Genomic DNA, 22,739 nt, shown 5'->3' with positions numbered 1-22,739 from the left:
CGCAAAAAACAAAGAACTGTTGTCACATAGAGCTGTTCTCTGACAATTAGATTATATTAGAAGTCAATAATACAGGATAATACACATTCATTTGTAAAATTTCCGAGGCACCAATAAATATTGCAAAGGTCAAAGAAGAAATTATATTGGAACTTTTAAAATAGTTATAAATCAAACATAATGAATATGTTACCTATTAAAACCTATGGAATACGGTGACAGCAGTACTTAGAAGGTATTTAATAGCCTTAAGTTCTTACATTAAAAAAAAATGATGACAATTTAATAAGCTAAGTGGTCAACTCAAGAACTTGGAAAGAAAATCAGAATAAACACAAAGCAAATACAAGGTAGGCAATAATAAAGATTAAAAATTAATTACATAGAAAATAACACATACACAAAAATAATCCATAAGTCTAAAGTTGATTCTTTTGGAAAACCAATAAATGAGAAAAATCTCTAGTGATCTTGATCAAGAGAAATACAAAATCAGGAATGATAAATGAAACTTAATTATAGAGTCAGCAGAGATTTAAAAGCTAGTAAGAAAGTACCATGAATTACTTTATTTATATAAAATGAAATTTATATGAAATGGAAAAAATTATATATATTATATATGAATATATATATAATTTTTACATATATAATTTTAGAACTATCTGAAAAAGAAAGTAATATTCTGATTCTCATTACTTTTTATTTAAAAATTATATCAGTAGTTAAAATCTCACTTCAGGTTTAGATAGTTATACAGATAAGTTCTACCATATTTCAAGGAACAGATTTCAACCCTATACAGACTCTTCTAGAGAAGATAGAGCAGAAATATTCCCCTATTCATTTTACAGGTCAGTATAAACTTGTAGCCGAAACTAGACACGGACACTAAGACAAGAAATATTATATACCAATCTTAGTTATAAGCATAAATAGAAAATATTAGAAAACTAAGTCCAGAATATTCTTTTTAAGAAAGTAATGCAAACACATCATGATCACATTAATTTTATCCCAAAAATACAAGAGGGGTTTTTACCATAGGGAAAAATATAAATGTCACTCACAACATAAACAGATTAAAGGGCATTTAAAAGTAATTTAAATATATAGAAAAAGCATATGCTAAAACTCAATATCATTCATGATAAAACTCTTAGCAGAGTATGTATAGAAGGAAACTTCCTTAATAAAATATCTACCATCATCAATGTCAACAGGGAAAATCAGGAAAAAGACAAGGGTATCTATTATTGCTGTTTCTACTTAACAATATACTTGAAGTCCTACACAGCACAGTAAAACAAGAAAAAAGGAAAAAACAGCCAAATATAGGGGTTTCAAAGGAAAAACAGCAGAACTGCCATTATTCACACGATATGACTACCTATAAAGAAAACTCTAAAGAAAAGACAAAGATTTTTAGAATTAATAAGAGTTAGTGAATAGCTAAATATAAAAATCAATATACAAAAACCAATTGCATTTATATATTCCAGCAACAAACAATTTGGACATTTAATTTAAAAAACCCATTAAAAATATTAAAAGGGAGTCTGGGTGGCTCAATGGTTAAGCAACTGCCTTTGGCTCAGGTCATGATCCTGGGGTCCGGGGATCGAGTCCCACATAGGGCTCCCTGCTTGGTGGGGAGTCTGCTTCTCCCTCTGACCCTCACTCCTCTCATTCTCTCTCTCTCTCTCTCTCTCTCTCATTCTCTCTCAAATAAATAAATAAAAATATTATAAATAATAATAATAACAACAAAAAATAAGGTATCTAAGAATTAAATCATCAAAAGGCATGCAAAACCTCATGAAGAAAATTCCAAAACCTTATTTTGTGATACCAAGTAACAGCCAAAGAAATGAAGAGATGCATAAGTGCAAATAATCTTATTAAAAATATATTAATGCTCTCCAAGTTGATCATTAGTTTCCATGTAACTTTAATAAAAGTCCCTATAAGGCTTATGAAAGACCTTGATAAGTTTATTTTTAAATGCTATGGAAGAGGGATGCCTGGGTGGCTCAGTTGGTTAAGCCGCTGCCTTCGGCTCAGGTCATGATCCCAGAGTCCTGGGATCGAGTCCCACATCGGGCTCCTTGTTCTGTGGGGAGCCTGCTTCTCCCTCTGCCTCTGCCTGCCGCTCTGTCTGCCTGTGCTCGCTCTCTCTCTCTCTCTGACAAATAAATAAATAAAATCTTTAAAAAAAAAAAAATGCTATGGAAGAACATAAGCCTCCAAATAACCAAAAATAAAACATGTACATATGTGACAAAAGAAGGAAGAAAGACTTTTTTACCTATCATATACCAAAATGTAGTATAAAACATATGATAATTTGGTACTGAGGCAAGGGTAGACAAACTGACTGAAGATGAGAAAAAAGAACTCACAATGGAAGACCCTTACAAATGCAGAAACTTAAAATATTACAAAAGTGGCATTGTGGATTCCTTGGAAAAGGAGGAACTTTTCGATAAATGATTCTAGAACAAATGGCTATCAAGACATTTGTGGAAATGGTAGAATTGGGTCCAAGCTGCCCACTCTACAAAATCAACCCCAACTATATTAAAAACTTAAAGGCAAAAGTCAAAACCATGAAAGCCTTTTCAGAAGAAATATATAAGGGCATATCATCATCACCTTGGAGTAGATATGAACTTTCTAACCATGACACAAAACATGAAAAAGGTACAGGGGAAAAACATGAATATATTAATTTTATGGCTTTCTGTATAGGTCACAACATAAGGGAAACTCTTTGCAGCATGTATGACTGAGAAATAATTAATATGCAAAAATGTATTAAGAACACCTACAAGTCAATAGGAAAAAAAACTCGATAAAAAAAATTGGGGGTGGGGTAAGACTTTGGGGAGAACAAACACAAATAATAAACAATACATACATATAAGATTTTAACCTTGTTAATTTTCAGGGAAATGCAAATTCTAAGACCTCAGTGAGATACATTTTATATCTTACACTGACTAGATTGATATAATTTAAGACATTCGATAAGATCAAAGATGGACAATCATACGTATCAATAGTGATAAACTTTTAAGCTAGAAAGAGTGTAAATTGGTAACAAACTTTGGAAAACAATTTGGCACTATCTTGTCATTTTGAATATTTGCATAACTCTACAACCCAACAACACAGATATCTACCCTACAGACATCAAAAAACATGATCAAGACATTATCAAGAGATGTTCAGGAAATTGTGTAGTTCAAAAAAAAATGACAATTAATCCAAAGGTTCATTAACTTAATCATGAACTAGAAAGTGCATAAGTGAATTGAGGCATATTCACCAGCAGTGAAATGAACTAATGCTACATTTAACAACACGGACAAATCTTAAATACATAATACTCAATGAGAAAAGTAAGTAACACAAGACAGTGTAAGAATGTTACCATTTTTATACTTCTCTATCAAGTAAAAACCAAACAACTTATTATTCAGAAATGCATATACATGTCATAAAACTACTTTAAAAAAAAAAACAAACAAAACAACAACAAAAAAACCCCAAGAGAATATTTACCTCTGTCAGGGAAGACAGGAGGATGTGGATAAGAAAGGAACCCACAAGGAGAGGCAAATGATCTGATTCTTACACTGAGCAGTGGGTCTAGAGGTCTTCATTCCATCACTAAACTTCATCATTTATATATGCTACATGCATTATTTTGTAGGTATCAAGCATTAGGAGATACAGTGTGTTTTGAAATATTTCATTGGTATTAGACTTAAAATAAAAGGGGTATGGGTGGAAGGGTTTAGAAGTAGCCAGTGTAGACGGCAATTGACAAAAAGTCTTGTTATGAAGGAGGGCAAGAAAGAGAATGGTGCTCAGAAGGGAATGTGAATGAGAATGAGAGTTTTTACTTGGTTTGTTCCATTTTTGTTTTGTTTTTAATTATGAAATATTTCAAGCATAGAGTTGTTAACCATAGCATTCTATCATTAAAATATATATATATATATATATATATAAGGCACTGCAGATACTGTTAAAGCCATCTGTGTGACCTCCTCATCCCAAAAGTTAAGTAATTATATTCCATCTTAGTTTTTAACTGAGAATTGCTAATGCATGCCTAGATGCTGAAGGAATTCTCCAGGGGGCAGGAACAACACGTGAGTGCTGTCCACTTATATCAACATTACCTGCCAATTCATCAGCAGCAAGGCACATGCTCTAAGGGGTTATCCACCTGGTGCAGCAGCTCCATGACCCTCTCCTTTCAGCACCCTTCTGAGGAAGAACACACAGAGCTCTTGGATGGTAGAGCCAAGTGTTACCAACTGCCATTGAAGTTAGGATCCAACCCATACTCAGAGCATTACCCGAATACTTTAACTAGCTGGCTTAAGCAAAGATGGGAAGGAAGGAAGGAAGGAAGGGAGGAAGGACAGGCTATTTTTTTCTTTAACTTGAACATTAAATATAACAAAAGGATGGCAGTATTTTTCCTAACTAAAATGGACTATCAAACATACTGGTGCGACATGTGACTCCCAATAGCAAACAGTAAGATCACTGAGAAAATGGAGGATGTGAGGCAGAGAAAGAAAGAGGTGGTCAGAGTAAAAGAGGGAGGTCTTCATTAGAAAAAATGGAGGAGGACGATTCCCTGGGACTTGGAAAAGCGGGAAGCTTCATTTTGTTACTAATCAAAAAAGAACTGTTGATTTCCCCCCAAGGGCCATCTCGGACAAAGTACAATCAAATGATGGTGTTTCGATCTCAGACACAGTTATCCTATAAATCAAAGCCCCCTCCTCAGGGTCACCAGCAAAGGCACTCAACAATACCTCGTATACATGCTATTTGATACCTGACTTCAGGCATTCAAGAATTCCACAGATTTAGCCAAGCCATCGTAATGTTGACCAGTAATAAGGACAGAAGCTACAGGAAGCCTAAACAGTCCATAATTACTGATGACCACTGAGTAAGAAAGAAGAATCCCTCTTGCCCGCTTCTTCCACCCACCTCTGTACCCTCACTCAAGAGAATTGTGAAATCCATCTACCACTTGCCTGGGGTGGGGTGGGGTGGGGTGGGGGGAGCAGTTCTATGGTACTTGCTTCCTAAAAAAGCAGTGGATATCCCAGGGCAGTTGAATTAGATCTCACAGTTCCTTTTAGAAGGTACAATAGATTTTCAAGTATTAAGTTATGAAAAGGTTCACCAAAAAAGAGCAAGTGCCCAGTATGAATGCTCCCTCCCCAATGGGCTAAAGTTAACAGATATCAAAGAAAGTCTACAGTCAATTCTCTGAGTGCACCACCCATGCTGCAGGACCCGCAGCACCATCTCTCATCTGGATTTCTGAAGCCTCACAACTGGTTCGGGCCACCCACACTGACTCCCCTTGAGACCTGCGTTCTGGGCTGCAGCCAGAGTATTACCAGGCATGAACCTGACTGGCAGCACACTGCAAAGGCACCCTATTGCTCAGCCTCACAAGGTCTGGCCTCTACACTCCTCCCCAGCCTCACTCAGACCATGCTCTAGTCCCCAGCCCAGTTACCATGATCAGCTCTCTACCCCGCCAACTTTGCCACTTCACTACCCCTCCATCCCTCAGACTCAGATCGGGTGTGCCAGCCTCAGGGAAGCTTGTCCCGACCCCTCAGCTTGGTCAAATATTCCCACAGCATACTTGTCCAATGCTCAGATGTAGAACTTGATATTTCTTTGGTTGATTATTCAAGTGAATGTCTGCCTCCCACATTTAGGCAATGTAGGAAGAGATCTATCTCGCTCACCAATTTATTCCCAGCACTCAGCGTGGTATCTGACACATGGTAGATGCTCAATAAATAATTATTTAATTTTAAAACTAAATGAATAACTTTACTGCACATAAATTGTAAGAATAAATATTAAAAAATTCACGCGTGAAAATAAGAAAGACAATCATGCATATCTAGTGTCCTTGTAGTAAATGAGCATTACCTATAAATCCAAAACTCTCATTTCTGCTCAAAAAGGACAAATGGAATGTAATTATCATTGCCTCCCAAAGAATCTCTGGTACTAAATTTGAAAGTATATTCATAACAATACTCTCCCAGGTCCAATTTCCCTAATCATTGGAATCCATTCTCCTTTATACTCACGTAGAATACACATGTACACAAATTCCAGTATCCCTATGCTGCAGCTGGAAATGTGAAGTCTGCACTTAGCTATTTTTTAAAGTTTCTTTTCAAGAAGTCTAATTCTGGATGTCAACACCACTTATTTTAAAGTCCTTTCTTATTGAATCGGTATAGAACTTCCACCTCGCAACAACAAAGTCATGCTTGCTCTAACTGCAATGCTAACATTGACATTTGTTCTTTCCATCACCACAGTGTCTAGCTCTGTAATTTGTCTTGGTTCCCCAAAACATCTACTGAATTAATGAATGAATGAGTAAATGAAAGCTAAGAATTCTTAATAATTCTATTGTTATTCCAGTGAAATACATTCACACTGAAAAAAAAAAAATGACATTCATTCATCCCGTTCACTTTCCAAAGCTTTCAAAATTCTTTAAACAATCAGCCCTTATAAACAGCACAGGAATTTTTTAAGTCAAATTGGTTAAAGTAATTATAGACTATTTCTCACCTTATCCAATGCTACCCAAATTACTAAGGATGAAAGTGGGAAAGGGCAAATGTACATCCCATGTATGAGAAATAATTCTACATAGGCTGGAGAGATAAACTGAATAAGAGGTTAGGAAAATCAGGGGAAATATGAAAGAAAAGAAAAAGAAAATCAACTTGTGGCTAACAGTAACCAGATGAAGAATCACAGTACCCACAAGAGTAGAAAGACTTTCAATGGTTTAGGATACCAGTTAGTAGACCATGATGTTCAAAAAGGCATACAACAAAGAATGATTATTCAAACAAGGACTGAAATTGATATTCCTTGGTCTTTGCTTTCCAAACTACAAAACTGGGTTATGTATGAAATTATTTAGTCAATCTTGAAATATTATTGTCATCTGATGACCAAAACTTTTCCTCTCTGAGTTTAAAGTTGTAGCATTGCAAAATAGTTTTACTACGAATCCCTTATTTCTGAAAGTGAAAGAAAAGTTTTGGGGATACATAGGTTCATAACTGACATTCCTTAAAAAAGGATCTAGAATATTCTCTTTGCTATAAAATCTGGATTCTACAATGTAGCAAATACAATCATACATTAATAAGTTCTTCTTAAGCCTATTTCAACCATCACTTGAATTTTTTGGCTCCTTGTGGAAACTGAAAGCATGTGTTACACACTGAAATACTTGGATGTCACAAAGAAAAAGACATTTCAATCTGAAATCATCAATACTCGAAGAGAGGATGGTATTTCTACATTTTTTTTTCCTATTTGTGATATAATTACAATAGATTTTAACCAAAGGGATATCTGGCCACTCCATAACATTTTTTACAAAAACTGTGTAAGTTTTGCCTAGGATCACAGTATCTTTGAGAATGTCTTTTTTAAATGGATTTCTGAATGTATAATAAGGCAATAATAACAACTATCATATTTCCCAGCTAGCTTTTGAACCAAAAGAGGTGGTTCGGGTGATGGTGATGATAGTGGTAATAATAAAATTATAATGATGAATTCTTGCAGCCTGAAAATATTGTTAAGTATGGTAAAAAAAAAAAAAACCCTACTAAATTTCACTGGAAAGTTTCAAAGTATTTTTTTAGCTTTAAGATGTAGGCCTTAAGGTTCTATTACTTTGTTAAAATGAAGCAGCTACTTAGCAGCAAACACTGCAAAAGAATCTTGATTTCCAGAATTCAGTTAAATAAATAATTTTCTCCACAGTAGCTATCATTTTGGCTCAAGAAACTTTTCATTGCTGAGTGATATAATAGGAAGAGTCTGGACCTGTGAACACAAAAAGTATGATTTCCATCCTGATACTGCCATTAGAACACATACTTTTGAAAGAAACTAGATTATAATCATTAATGCCCCTGTGGAAATCCTAAAATCAGAAAGGAAAAAAAAAAAAAAAGGTTTCCAAAATAGGAACACTGCATGTGGAATTCCTTGCAGGTGTCCAGACCAGAGCTGACTCCACAGCAGAGGTGAGGAGTCTCTCTTTCTCGAGATCTCTGTAATCATCTTTTGCAATAGCCTTCCTCTGTGTCTGCTTCACAGGGGACCTTGACACAAAATGCTCAGTCCCAATGTCCCCATACATCAAAATGCTTCTCCTCTCCTTTAAGGATCGGAGTTGATTTGTCCATGAAGTCTTCATTATTCACTTCCCTCCAAAAGAAATAATTTCTATTTGTCTAAACTCCCACAACATAAATGGCACTTGTCTTTTGGACACTGATTATTAATTATGTATGTGGTTTTCTAGCCTTTCCTGTCAGAATCTATGCCCTCTCGGGGCAGGACCTATCTCCCAAAAGTCCCTCTCTATCTTATAATTACTAACACAGGGGTTTGAGTGTAACAGGTACTACAAATATCTACTAGGTGAACCATCAACAAGAATTATGATAGGAAGGTAAGTAGCTAGATGGAAACAACATTCTATCTCTATGGCCAACACATTAAAACCTGAGGGGGTAAAACAGAAGCTATGTATGCTACAAGTCTCCAGATAGTGAGAAGAATAAATATACCTTTCGAAACCATACATTATCCATTTTTACTCATCATAAGTAGATATAAAAGTCATCACTGACAAGGTACACCAACTTGCACGTTTTCATGTCTTGTTCCTCAGCATTTCACAGAGCATGAAACTGTAGTGTCCAGAGCTGTTATTTCAATATCCTCTTTTCTATAAGCTAGGTCTTTTCCTAGTTTAACAGACCCTAAATATCTTGTATTTAAGTCTTGGCTTGGGAAATTTGAAATTAAAAACCTTCCATTTGGATGCTCTGCAATTCAGCTAAGTACCTCAAAGGGGAATGTTTAAATTAATGGAAGATTAAAGCAAGGAAGAACATTCTAAAAGGCATTCTCTAATGGGGCTTTGTCACCACCTTCTCTGTTTTATTGGGAAAATAGTCTTTTCCCAGGGGGCTGAAAGTTTATATGCCAAACATCAGTCGAGTTTAACTATTTAAAATTAAAAATGTCAGAGAAAAATAAAAAGTTTGTAATGGAAATGCTGACATGCCATGAAGTAAGGAGGCATAAGCAGGTGCTCCTGGAACCCAGGGTCATAATTCAATCAAGCTGTATTTTGACGTCATCTGTTACAGAAAAAAGCCAAATGGTTTATGAACAGCACCAGAACCCCCGAGATTAAATTACAGCCCTGATATTTAATCATGGGTCTTACTTTGTTATTTTTAATAACACAATACATTTTAACAGTTATTCGTCAACTGCCTTAGCCAAATTGGAACACATGATGACAAGTGAGCTGGATTATGATGTCCATCTCCCATAACCTAAACTTTTATTATTTTTTCAGAAATGGAAGATTATACACGTTTTCCTCTTCTTAAGAAACATACAGTTGGTACCAACTGATTGAGTCCAAACTTTAATTAAAAGCAGCATGGGGTCCCTGACCAGCGGGTCAGGACATCTGTATTTCTGCCCTATTATAGCCAATAACCAACTGTAAGATTTGGGCAAAAGACACTTACTCCTCCCAAGCCTTGGCTCTTCACCTAAAAAATAACAGAGCATCTCTAAAGTCTCTTATAAATCTAAATTTCTATAAATTAGTTATTTTAAAATCAATATTGTGTAGTTCCTTTGCGATTCCCTGAGGATCTAAATGCAAAAATTTTATAGCTGGAAAGTTGATGAATTTTTAATTCAGTTAAAATGACTCTGATCTAAGAGGCATTTTAGCACATGAAGATTTGTAAGCTAAAATTTTTAGAGGCAATCAGCAAATGAAACAGGTTCTCTAAAAAGTAACGTACAAATACTGCTGAACATGTGAAGAGTTGTTTGCAAAACAAATCAATACAGGCACATCCAACAATGGATCGCAGTTAATAAACTACATATAGTAATTACCACCAATGGCAGTCTAGAAAGTCATTCATTAAATGTTAATTGTCACACAAAAGTACAAAAGCATCCATTTGAACAATCTTGTGGCTGCACCTTTAAATAAAATACTTTCTTACGGTCCTGAAATTCATCCATATAAACTGATTTTACACACACCTGGGTATTTGATATGCTGATTAACTAGGCCTTTATTTATTTTGGAAATGAAAGCAAACATGACAACCTTTTTTCAACACTTTTGCTACTCCAACAAGTCAGACACTAAATAAAAGATATATATATTGCTTATAACAAAGGGTAAACCAATCTTCTCTCAAGATTAGATGAGTACCTCTCAAACGTCTCTCTCATAAGCATTGGGAGGCATGTGGTTCAAAAATATCAACCTAAAACCCATGTGCAAACTCACCATTGAGTCTAAATGGGCTCACTGATTTAGAAAATGGATAACCCAAGTGTAAGCTTATAAAGGTGGTGGTCAACTTTGAAAATTTCATTCAGAGTATTAAGAAACCATTGATATAAATAACCTTTTAAAAAAACACAACCCTATGATATGCTATACTTTCTCTAATACTTAGTGCTATCTAATTAACTTGGACTAACACCTGGTCATAAAATATAGCTCATAAAATGAAAAAATAAGGAAAGGGGGATTTGTTTTCTGTTCCTACCTAGCTTCAGTTTGATGCTCTATCTGGGCGAGATCTGACTTACTCAACATATAGATTTATATTCTAAAGGTTTGGCCAAGAACATTTTGGTTCAAGACTTGTAAACTGAAGAACATTTCAAAACACACCATGTTCCTTATTAGGCAACTTGAGATCTGTTATCTTGGCTTATGGGAACAGATCTAAATAGCATCATAATACTAAACGTTGAAAATCACAGGCCTGGGGCCACCAGGACTCAGCTCTATGCCTTGGACGAGGTTGCAAACTTCCAATATAAAATGTAGTTTACCATTAGGAGTAAATGTTTGATCTGTAAAGCTTACAAAATTACTTTGTTTATCATAGCAGATGAAAGCAAAAAGGAATAATTTTAAGCTCAAAACAAAACTGTTTATATGACAGTCTTTACTGCTCCATGATTCTAAGCATTTAAGACAGATTCGAGCAATTAACAGCATAAACTTTCATTACATAGTTCTATTATATATGTTTATGTGACTTAGCTGTTCATCTGTTATTTAAGTGATTTTCTCATTACAATAGTAGGGTAAAGATAATTTGCTGATGCTGTCAAAAATGTTAAGCATTTCTGTCTCAACAGATCTTGGATCCCCACGCTTGTTTAATGCATTTTATTTACTTAAGTCAGTGTCAAATAGAGTACTGCTTCTTCCTTCTGAATTTAGAAAACGTAACATTTTAAGCACATGTCTGGTAATAGACATATCAAAACTTCCAAACTGCTTATTTTAGTGATGCAGATGGAGTTCAGGATTATTGTTCTTGAATATTAAGTTTCAAAGATCTAACAATGAACTGCAAAACTTTTTTTTACAGTTAAAAATAGTAAATCTTTATTTTTTAGATATTAACAGAGCAGGCTCGATTACCTCAACTTTTGGTTTGATGAGGTACACAAAAATAATTAAAAACGAAGTATTTTCATGGGCACCCATGCAGACTGTCTATCCACAACAGAAGGAAAGCACAACTTTCAAAAAATCTCCTATATTCTCCTCATAATAATAATAACAATAACAGGCAGACTAAATTACAATGCAATCCAACATAAATTAGAGAGCCAGCTTATCTGGATACTAAGGCAGGAAAAATATCATGGTTTATACCATTATCTCAAATATGTTTTTAAAAAGTGCTTATCTACTCTAAAGATCAGGAATAATATTACATGCCAAGCTTCAATAATATATTCTCATGTCTACATAATCTTGAAAAATAATCTATATCAGGCTATGTGTGTATGTGTAAAAAGGACACTGAATTAGGCAGACCTGGGTTTACAACTGATTTGTCACTGGCTGCCTTGAGAGCATGTCATTGAACATCTCTGAATCTCAGTTTCCTCATCTATGATTTGAGCATGGCAATCCTTGCACCTCATGGCTCTTGTGAGGACTCAAAAGATACAATAAACATAAGGTGCACAGTACGCCACTTCACATATTACGAAGCACTTAAATTTTGTCAGTGTCATGCCCATCCAAACCTTATTATTCAATTTGGTATCTTGCAAATAATCACAGGGGAGGTCACGTGAAAGAGATTGATCAATAATCCAAAATACAGCTCTAAACCTTAAAAAGCATTCAAAGGGCACATGCAGAAGCAGTAGCAGCACACACACCCTATACCCCTATTAAGCAACACAGATTATAGAAAAACAGAGTAGTGGAGCCAAAGTTATTCCCTTAAAGGATGTGCAGAGCCATAAAGAATCAGCAGATCAAAACTTGTGTTTTAGAATAGCAAATAAAGGCACAGGTGGGAACCTCAGCTTTCTTTCACTGCACAAGGAAGGCACTGGGTTGTCTCCTCCTAAGGGGTTGCTATCCCCCAAATTCTATGATTCTAGTATAATGGGTTTAGTGCCACTTTACTTATTTTTAAATCTACTAAATTACTCCACTCCTTACAAAAAAGCCATACCACCATTGTGAATTGTACTATACAATAGTAAGGCAGTTTTAAAACGTACACATGCATACAAATACACATACAAACACACACAGAGACACAAACACACAGTTAAAGGATTCTTTCAACAAATGCCTTTAAGGAGAGATAAATTTTTTTTTTTCACACCATAACCATGAACTCAAACTGTTACAGATAGAAATTCAGGAGGCTGACCATTTGAATTTTCTCTGTGATACGAAAAGCACCCGTTGGATCAATTTTTTTCTCCCTGAATTTACTAAATTGATGTGTCATTTTGGTGTTATGTGGACAGAGGTTAACTAACCTGTATGAACATCAAAAAATGCTTCTCCTCGTCCAGAAATGACCACAACAAGGATGTGGTGAGTTTGACTGCTGCTCTTAATCGTTCAAACACCCATTCATTTGGCAATCTTTAACAAACACTGAACACCTAAGTAAAACTAAACAGTTACAGGGGGGGAAAGCTCAACTTTTAAACTAAGAGAGGAAGATGTAATATCCATCACAGACGAACTGTAAATACATGTAACAGATGTGACGAGGGCTGTTCTTGAGTATAGATCATTTTAGTGGCCCAACTCGAAAACTACTTTTTAAAAAGATGCCAAAGCTAGTAAGTTTCTCTTTTGCTCATAAAAGACTCAAAGGTAACCAAATAAACTATATTTTTGTTATAATAGAAAATAAAAACCCCTGTTCATCAATGAATTATAGCTCCTAGGTGCATTTTTTTTTCTTTTGGTCATTTTGCCACCCTACTTTTTAACAAGAATAATATTCCAAGCATCCAGGCATGTGTATGCTTTTAGTTTGTTTTTAAGAACAATGATATAACGGATATTAAATCCCTTTATATAAGTTACCATATAGGTTACAACTATTTCTTAAAAATAATTTCAGAGCCCACCAATTCATTCTGTTAAGGTCATGGAAGCTCTGAACCACCATGGCTGAATTGTTTTAGTGCTCTCTGCTGAACACCTGCGAACATCAAACAAAACCTGCTGGTCCTTTCCTGGGTTGACAAAAGCCTTTCATGTGAAAAATGCTCCCTGGGAATGTCAGGCTGTAGCTCAGGTTACATTCCATTCTCCCTAGCAGCCTCACCATTTCTTAAGGTGGTAGGGAAATACATGTTTGTGAAATGAAAGATGAAAGGGAATATGGCCACACTTTACTTTCATTCCCACATTGCAAATCACAATGGAGCATCCTATATTAATCGATTCAAAAGCTATTGGGAACTTTATGCATGAAATATCACCATGCCTCACTTTGAAGAAATATGGCTGGTTTTGCAAATATGAACAGTTTACTTACAGTCTGGGTCTTTTTTTTCTTAGACCCAAGTTTCAAAGCTACCCATGAAAGGGACACCTGAGGCCACTCAAGACAATGGATATTAACCTGCAGCAAATTTAGAAAATTATTTCTCTGTCCAAAGTTTCCTAGTTCATCCTTCCAGTTAAAGAGCAAAGTTCAGTTTTCCTGATTTTCCTATTTGATATTCTTTAAAAGAGATTTATCTTTGTCATAGAGTGGAAATATAAGCCATTTTTTTAAACTAATAGCTCTGTGTTCAAATATGTCTTGAATAGATGAGAAAAACCAACACTACAATCTGTACTCCATATATTATAGTCACCAACATACCACAGTGGATGAATACCCTGCACTTTCATTCCAGCTGCCAGAACAAAATAGCCACTGCACTTTTTTACCTTTACAAGTAAACATTTGGGCCTGAAAACTGCAACTGTGGTACACTGTAACTTAGTGTTCAGCACCTTAAAATAATCACAGCATCCTCATTAGAAATATCATAACATGTCTTACTAAGGATAAAGTCTCTTCTAGAATTATGTATGTGTGTGTGTACTTGTGTGTTTGTGTGTATAGATAGATAGATAGATATAGATATATATTTGTCTTAAGAACTGTGTAAGTTCAATATATAATCACTTAGTAAGATGTATTAATACACATTCTTACTTATCAAGCCTGTCCTCTCTGTAAACATTTAAACATCATAGCAAAGACTTTATTTAAATGTGAACACAAAAAAGGGACCAGATGCACAGTTGTTTTTAAATGTAACACAATTTCATGCTCCTAAATAACTTTACTTTATTAAACCATACCTAAGCTGATACACTTAAGTTATCCCAAATGTATCAGTTTTCACACAGTGCAAAAGAGTTTTTTGCACTTTGAAAGCAGTCTATCTCTGGGCCTTTCTGACATAATCAACTTTTAGATTTAAGCTGAATACACATTTTCTTAAGTAAAATCATAAAGAAAATTACTGTCAGAGATCAAGTTAGTTACTGTTTTGATACTGTCTAACATGAAAAATTAAGTTGTCTACAAGAGATACTTATACTGATCTGTACTTCAAAGTTATGTAGAGAATATAATACCAAAATTTGGATAATACCAAGACAACAAAAGATGTGAAGTCCCTTAATGGAAAATATAACAGGGTCCAAGGCAGCAGAAAACAAATATATGGTCAATAGTACTTTTAACCAAAGTGGACCCCAAAATTGTCTCTAACATTATAAATCAAATTAATTATAACATTATAATTCAAATAAATCAAATTATGGAGATATAACTTAGTCTTATGGGAGCCAGAAGAAAGAGAAGTAACTCGTTCGGAAATGAGCAACTTTTAAAAGCCACTGATTTTATAGAAGCATACCAATTATACAAATCACAAAGATGAACAGATTTCTTTCATTGCCAGAACATCAAATGAAAATTAAGAGATGTGAAATTATATTCAACAGTTAACAGAAAATTCCACTGGCATCTCACAGCTAAAAGATGTCAACATTTACCAGTCTGACTTAAGAGTGGTACTCAGTCTAAGGTACTGTTATTACCACTGCCAGAACTCCTAAAATACTACAGCTGCTTAAAAAGTATAAATGGATCTAAACCTAAACCTAAAGGATAGCAGGCAACCATGTATGCTTCCTTCCTACATGAAATTCACTGGACAAAAAAAAAAAAAAAAAAAAAAAAAATTAAGTGAATATCATATTTTCAGTTTTCACTTTAATAAGAGACCTTCAGGGAGTCCCCTATTAAAACTCCTCCTTAGATGCCAGATAATCATTGCACACACAGATTCCTTTGTGAATAACGCTAACATCTTCTTAAAGCATCACCCAAAGAACTTTCATTTATGAAATGTAAAAGTCCTTCCATATTTGCAACTTTAAATAGAGCAAAAATTCACTGCACGGGAAATGCTTAGGGGAAAAAATAGCTAAAGCACCAAAAAGAATATTTTAAAGATAAATGAATTCATATTTTGCTCTCAGAGAGCAAGAGGCTCTCTATTTACAGCTAGGGTTTACTATGCAGGATTCATCTGCAAAATTAAGTGCTCACTTCTTTAAAAGGGTTAATTATACATAGTACCTAATAATTAATATTATTTACAAGGGATTTTCCCTTTTTTTGAAAGTTAGTTTTTCCCCTCTATTTTCAAATAGGGAAATAAATTCATTTTCCCCATGTCAACACTGACCTTATCTTCACATGTCTGATTACAACTGTATTAGAAAATTGCTTTTAAATTAAGTAATGGAATTCTGAGACAGTTTCCTTGATTGATTAAAAAAAAAAAAGCCCTAATTTTAATTTTGCAAAAGATAACATTTTGTGTAAGCTATACTACTGATGGATAATGAAATAACCATATCATTACAGGCTAAAATTTCAATGACTTTTTCAGAACACTTCAACAGAGCCAAAAATATACAGAGTGAATAAACAGCTAAGAACACTGAACTACACGCTAAGAAAAGAATTTACATACTTGAGCCAGTAAAATGTCCACTCGCCAAAGAAGTTGGTCCATTTTTCCCACTGCTCACAGGAGGTGAAAACATCTAAAAGAAACAAAGAAATATTACTGTCGAAAAGAAGACGTTTGTGCCTTTAGAGTTTGTCAAAGATCTTTCACACTCTTACCAAATAGCTTAAGAGTTTAGGCTAAAGGTTCATTTTAGTAAAATACATCACCATCCAACTTAAAACCAAAACAAGCTTAACATTACCAGTCACCTCCCCCACCCCAACCCCTTTACCACTCTCTCCTTTCTTTTTCCTCAGGTTCATTAGATTGCCAGCACCAGGCAATACTGCTACACTTTAAACAAACACAGTCCCCATCATGCTATCAAGATTCAAGTTGGAGGGCAGCGGCCTCTCCAGAAAACACTAGTTTTACAAAGGAGAAGAACAAAGTTGTTTGTTTTATATTGAAAACCTTGGCCATAAACGTGGCAATGTCCATTTCCATCCCGTATAGGATTTGCCTGTCATATGTGAACCCAAATAAATATAAAAGTGCCACCTGCACTAAATTCTCATTTCGTCTCTAACATGAGAGCAATTTGTAGCAAGACTCTCTCTCTCTCTCACTCTCTCTCTCACTCTCTCTCACTCTCTCTCTCTCTCTCTCCCTCTCACTCTCTCTCTCCAGCATTTATTTCGACCCTAATTGGTTTCCCTCTTCTTCGACGTATCTAGTGGATAATGCGCACCTTCCCTGAGTCAGAGCCTGCAAAAAAGCAAAGGAACGAATGGAGAAAGTGCAGCGAGCAGAAAGGGGGCTACAAAGCTGCCTAGGGCTACGTTTCCTGGCAAAACTTCCGAAAGCCATTTCTCCAGAAGAAGGTCCAGAAGAGCAACAGCGGCAGCAGCGGCAGCAGCGGAGGAGGCGGCGGCGGCGGCGGCGGCGGCGGCGGCAGCGGCGGCAGCAGCAGCAGCAGCGGCAGCAGCAGCGGCAGCAGCAGCAGCGGCAGCAGCAGCAGCAACATGAAAGAGCCCCACTTAGAAGGCGGTTTGGATTTTATTTGTGTGTTTTGTGGATTCTTTTTATTTTGCTTTGCAAATGCATCTTACACCAAACTCATCTGGCATTAAAAATGAATTAATTCCCCTGACAGGTCTGGGACTTGGTTTGGGAAAGGGAAGCAAAGGGATGGAGAGAGGGACCAACTACAGCCGTAAAACTCCACAAGTGTGTAAGTTTGGCTTTGTGTTGATATCACGACTGTGAAATTTACCAAAACAGTCTAAAGGAGTCTAAGGAATGTATGATGCTCGGTACACATACACGAGTTTTCAGAATCCTAGGAAAAGATGCAACTAAGAGGACTACAGGTCCTACGAACCCAAAGCATCATCAATTTAAAACTTTAAGAGACAACTGGGTCTCCTATTTTCTCTTCTCCATTTCCAGAAAAAAAAAATAAAATAAAATAAAACAAGTAGTATGCAAAATAGTATGAGTACTCTCATGTTCAGATAAAGCCAGGTTTTAGGGTTGTCTGTCCTTTCATTTGGGGTGAGATTCCATTATTTTGGAGGTCCGGTGGGTAGGGAATTCAAGGCAAGTAATTACACTCTGGGGAAAAAAAAAAACAAAAACAAAAAACCTGAATCGTCCATCACACCCAAAAATTGTAGTTAAAAACTTATCAAAAAGACCTTCGTGTTTGCCAAGGATTCCGCCAATTAAAAATTATTCCTGTCCTTTAGACTACTATTGGTTTCTAGCTGAAGTGTTTGGGTTTTTTTGTTTTGTTTTGTTTTGTTTTTCACAGCTGTTGTTAGTTTCCACCGTTCTTTCTTACCGCACTGAAATCCAGTAAATCACTCAGCTCTTTGTCCGTCCCTAAGGCAGCCATTCGCTGTTGGTGATGCATTTTAGCAAAATCACACAAACCTAGAAACATGGAAATAACCGCAATCAGAAAATCCAGTCCCAATCCTTGGAGAAAACACAATCGGATTTTTGGAGACTGGGGGGGTTGGGGGTGGGGATGTGGGGGCGGGCGGGATTAAGGTGGAAAGAAGGGAGGGATGGGAGAGTTTTTTGGTTTTGTTTTGTTTTGTTTTGTTTTGTTTTGTTTTTTTAAGATGGAATAGGCAGCAATAGCAAAAAAAAAAAAAAAGCGATATTGATATTGTATTTCCAAAGAGACGATCAAAACTGGTAACATCCACTATAAAACCAAATCCGGGAAGGGAAAAAAAAAAGCCGCTCTTCAGCGCATCATTTTATGCAACAGGAGGTAGAGCGAGAAATGAATGGATCGCAGAGAAAAGAGAAACTACTCAGAACGATCCGGTCTCAACTTTCCCCCCACCCTCCACCCCACCCCCCTCACACACATTCACACACTCACACACACGCACACACACTCACACACACCACTCCCCTCTGCATTTCAAAGTAGCTATAAAGAAATTAAAGATGAGCGTCTCTGGAGTGAAAACACGTCCAAAGGGGGAGGGGTGACAGGGTCGGCGAAAGGGGGGGAGCAAAGTGGAGGGTCGGGTCCTGTAATTGTCCAGCACCCTAATTTGTGAAAGAAAGGGTTGTAAAAATTAAAGTCAGGCCCTTGGCAAAGTCATCGGTCCCTCCAAGTGGCATTGCTCGGGAGGGGGGGCGGGGGGGTAGAGATGAGGAGGAGGGAAGAGGCGCGGGAGGGGAAGGGGTGTCTCTTCTGGGAGCGCCGGGAGCCGGGAGCCCGCGGCTCGGGAGGCGCGGAGCCGCGTGCGGAGCCGCCGAGCCCCAGCCCCGCGCCGCCCGGCGCTTCAGCCCGCGGAGCCCCGCCGGCGCCGGTACCTACCGCCCGCGCGCGAGAAGGGGCTCTCCGTGCACCGCCGGCGCCGAGGCGGCGTTCATGTCTAACCACTGCCTCCACCACCACCACCTCCTCCTCCTGCGCCCGCGCCCGCTCCTGCTCCTTCCCCGCCGCCGCCGCCGCCGCCGCCGCCACTACAGATCCGCAGACACACAGCCAAGATCCCTGACTCTTAACACCAACTCTCTTCTCCGGGGAGGGGAGGGGACGAGGGAAGGGGGGAGGGGGAAACACGCCGAGGCGCACGGAATTGCAAGTTCAGCAAAGAAATGGGTGGGGGGGCTCCGGCGGCGAGACGCGGCTCACTCGGGTCGGGCTGGCTGGGATGCACACGCACACAGACACACACACACACACACACACACACACACACACACACACACCCCAAAAAAATCTCAACACCTCCCCCGCCTCGCAAAAAAATACAAACGAAAATTCGTGGAGCACCTCATTTTCCCTCAGATCGTCAGTTACAATCTGAAGCCTGAACAGTTCAGTTTTTGCTCGTTTCATCCATCGGAGGCACTTTGAAATTTATTCGAGTTTACATCCCCTCACTTCTTTCTTTCTCTGACTCTCGTTCCCTCTCACTCACACATCCACACACACAGCAAAGCAAGTTTATACTAGGCTGCAAATACACGTGATGCAAAAAGACTTTGCCAAGAGGAACAATATTTTTCTTTTCCATATATAAACCAAACCACATTTTGCTGGGGAGATTTTCATTTCGGTAGTTTTGCACTGGGGGCGAAACCTAAATTGCATACTTTCTTTCCCCTCCCTTTTAAGTCACAGATTAGTATAGCTGCAAACTTCGCCAAAAAAAAAAAAAAAAGCAATTTTTGAGGGTGGATGTTGTTTTGTTTTTACACTTGAGTTCCTAGCCACGCTAAGTCCCCGTTCGCCAGCACTCTAAGTTTTGAATTCAACATTTACCATTGCAGGCCTTGCATGCTCTTAAAACATACTTTTTCACATCACTTTTTAGGATTAACATTAGGCTTCATAATTCTATCGTTTCATAATAACAACCGTGCTTTAACCAGTATATGCAACATACGCTATTTTAACGTGTGTTAAAATACACATTCCAGAAACCCTGTAATTGCTAGATGTGCAAGTACATACACAAAATGCATGCACACACTTTTTCCCATTGGCAATTATTTAATAGGTTGTTCCTTTTGTTTTAATAAAACATTGGGATCGACATTTTAAAAATTAAATTCAATTACAAACAGTTTACTCTGACAGCAAATTGTAACGTTACCTTAAATGGCCACAAATATGCTCACAATATTCCAAGGAAAGTGACTTTAAAAAGAAAGACAAAAATCTTCTGCAAGTACTTAGTATCTCACATGTGTATCCCCCAAAAAAGTATTTTAACTGGTACTCAGTTCTGCTCCAGGGATATCCACAGAATACAAGATTATGCACCTGGCTCTGGTTTTTGCATTTTCCACCATAAAACTGCAACAAAATTCCCTCCCCCAAAAAAGAAATCATTAAAAAAAAAAAATCCAACAACTTTTTCTTATTGTTTATAAAAAAAAATATCAATACAGGATAGTTAGAATTTTTCCTCAAACAAATCTTGTTGGTGGGGTTTTTTTCTTCTCCTCTTATAAAGTCTTAAACTTGTTCCAAGTTTAGAAGTGTCTCATCATCATCATCCTCCTCCTCCTCATCATCATCACCATTGACTCCCCCGTGGAGTCACATTGATAATAATAGGTTTCCCTGAAAGATACATTGTAATCCATTCACATCCGGGCACTGCGGGCTTATAAAGAGAAGGCGCTGCGGCCGCGGCTGCTCCTCCAGACAATGACTGGGGAGGGGCGGGGCGGGAGCGAGCGGCCATAGAGTAGTAAACAGAGCGCCTAGAGAGGCACCTAAGATGGCGGCGCGTGCGGGCCACGCCTCCTCCGGGATCGGAGGCGAGTGGTTGGGCTCAGACTGGTGTCGCGCGTGGGGCCGAACCGTAAGGGGTCTTGAGGTTGGGGCTGTTCGCGGGCTCCGTGCTCCTGTGCGCTGCTTCTTGTTCGCTTTCCTTGCTTCTCCCTATTTTTTGTTTTTGTATTTTTGTTTTTTGGGGGTTTTTTACTCAGAAGTGTAGTTTCCAAAATAAATTAGGCATTACACGCCACAGATTTCCTCAGGGGAGTCAGATCCCCTGGCTCACCCTCAAGGGAGGCTGGGGAGAGGCCGCGCTGGCCCCACCAACAAAAAGAGAACCCGGATTCTTTGGCCGTGTGGAGCCAGGCTTCTTAGCCACGCTTTTGCAGCGTGGGGAAAGGTCCCTGAACCAAGTTGTAGTTCCTGGGCTTGAAAAGGGATGAGGGTCCTCTCCTCGCCACCCCACCCCATCTTTTTCTAGGACCCTAGAAGAGAACTTTCTAAGACGAGGAGGTCTTCACTCAGAGAGGACTTGAGTTAACTAAGTCATAGACTCACATCGAGTTTGTACCACGAACCACTACTGACCCAACTTAAGAGTTCTGGCCAAGCAGTTACCTTCTCCAGCCAGATTTCTGGTCTGTGACTTGCAAATAATGATCACTTTTACGAATTTCAGGAGTTAAGGGGATAAAGATAAAGGCGGAGCCACCAAAGATGAAAACTTCCCTTTCCATCTCTAATTCCTCGCTGAACCAACAGATACGGCTGATGTAGTCCACGGATTTTAAAGGGAGCTTTCTCTCTTCCACCAGTGTATTAGTCCTCCTACGGGAGAAAAGCGAGTAATCATAATGATGGGTTAACACTTACATAGTGGGTTTACTATGTGCGAAACACTGTTCTAAGAATTTTTCAAATGTTGGCTGCTCTAATCCTGAGAATGACTCTACAGGGTATTTTTTAAATATTTTTATATTATATATTTTATATACAGAGGGTCAGAATCAAGCAATGCTAAATAGCTTGACTCAGGACACTTTGGTAAATGACACAAACCTGCCTAACATTACACAACTTTATTAAGTGATAGAACCCACCTTTGAAGCCAGGCAGTCTGGGATCAGAGTCAACATTCAACCACATTCCTATACCATCTGGCAGCAGGAACCACCTAATCTCCATTTTCTGATGCAATTTTGTGGCAGTAACAGAGTTCAGATTAATTTTTAAGACCTTTAATTCATATGTAAGTTTTTAGAAAACAAGAATTAGGGCATTTATAGTTTGTTTCCTGAATATTCACACATTGTGAAGATTTCTGTCTTCTATCCCCATTCCATGTCCTCATCTTAAAATAAATTTTACATGTAAATACCACTTTACACTGTATTATCACCGCATTATCTGTGATTCTCAAAGTAAACCTCTACAGGGTTATACTGAGATGATGTAATAAAAAATTCACAAACATTTG

General features: G+C 37.6%; 1 protein-coding gene across 11 annotated transcripts in view; it reads right to left on the bottom strand.

Moving 5' to 3' along the window:
* The window catches only part of TCF4 (transcription factor 4), a 357,366-nt gene extending 336,543 nt beyond the window's left edge, over positions 1 to 20,823 (bottom strand). For 2 of the 11 annotated variants that reach the window (XM_047698496.1, XM_047698507.1), the window contains exons 1-2: positions 19,805 to 19,885; positions 16,516 to 16,588 (exon numbers count right to left, since the gene is read on the bottom strand). In XM_047698496.1, the coding sequence (XP_047554452.1) occupies positions 16,516 to 16,588; positions 19,805 to 19,870 (139 nt within the window). In that variant the 5' untranslated portion in view covers positions 19,871 to 19,885. Of the gene's footprint in view, positions 1 to 16,515; positions 16,589 to 18,340; positions 18,433 to 19,342; positions 19,606 to 19,804; positions 19,913 to 20,630 lie in introns of those variants that run through there. The other 9 variants (XM_047698493.1, XM_047698494.1, XM_047698502.1 and 6 more) reach the window with 9 other exon arrangements.
* Positions 20,824 to 22,739: the final 1,916 nt, after the last annotated feature.

This window comes from Lutra lutra, chromosome 12 (assembly GCF_902655055.1).
Source record: "Lutra lutra chromosome 12, mLutLut1.2, whole genome shotgun sequence".
Lineage (NCBI taxonomy): Eukaryota > Metazoa > Chordata > Mammalia > Carnivora > Mustelidae > Lutra > Lutra lutra.
The sequence above is the reverse complement of the archived record's forward strand: the minus strand, read 5'-3'. Positions and strand labels throughout refer to the sequence as shown.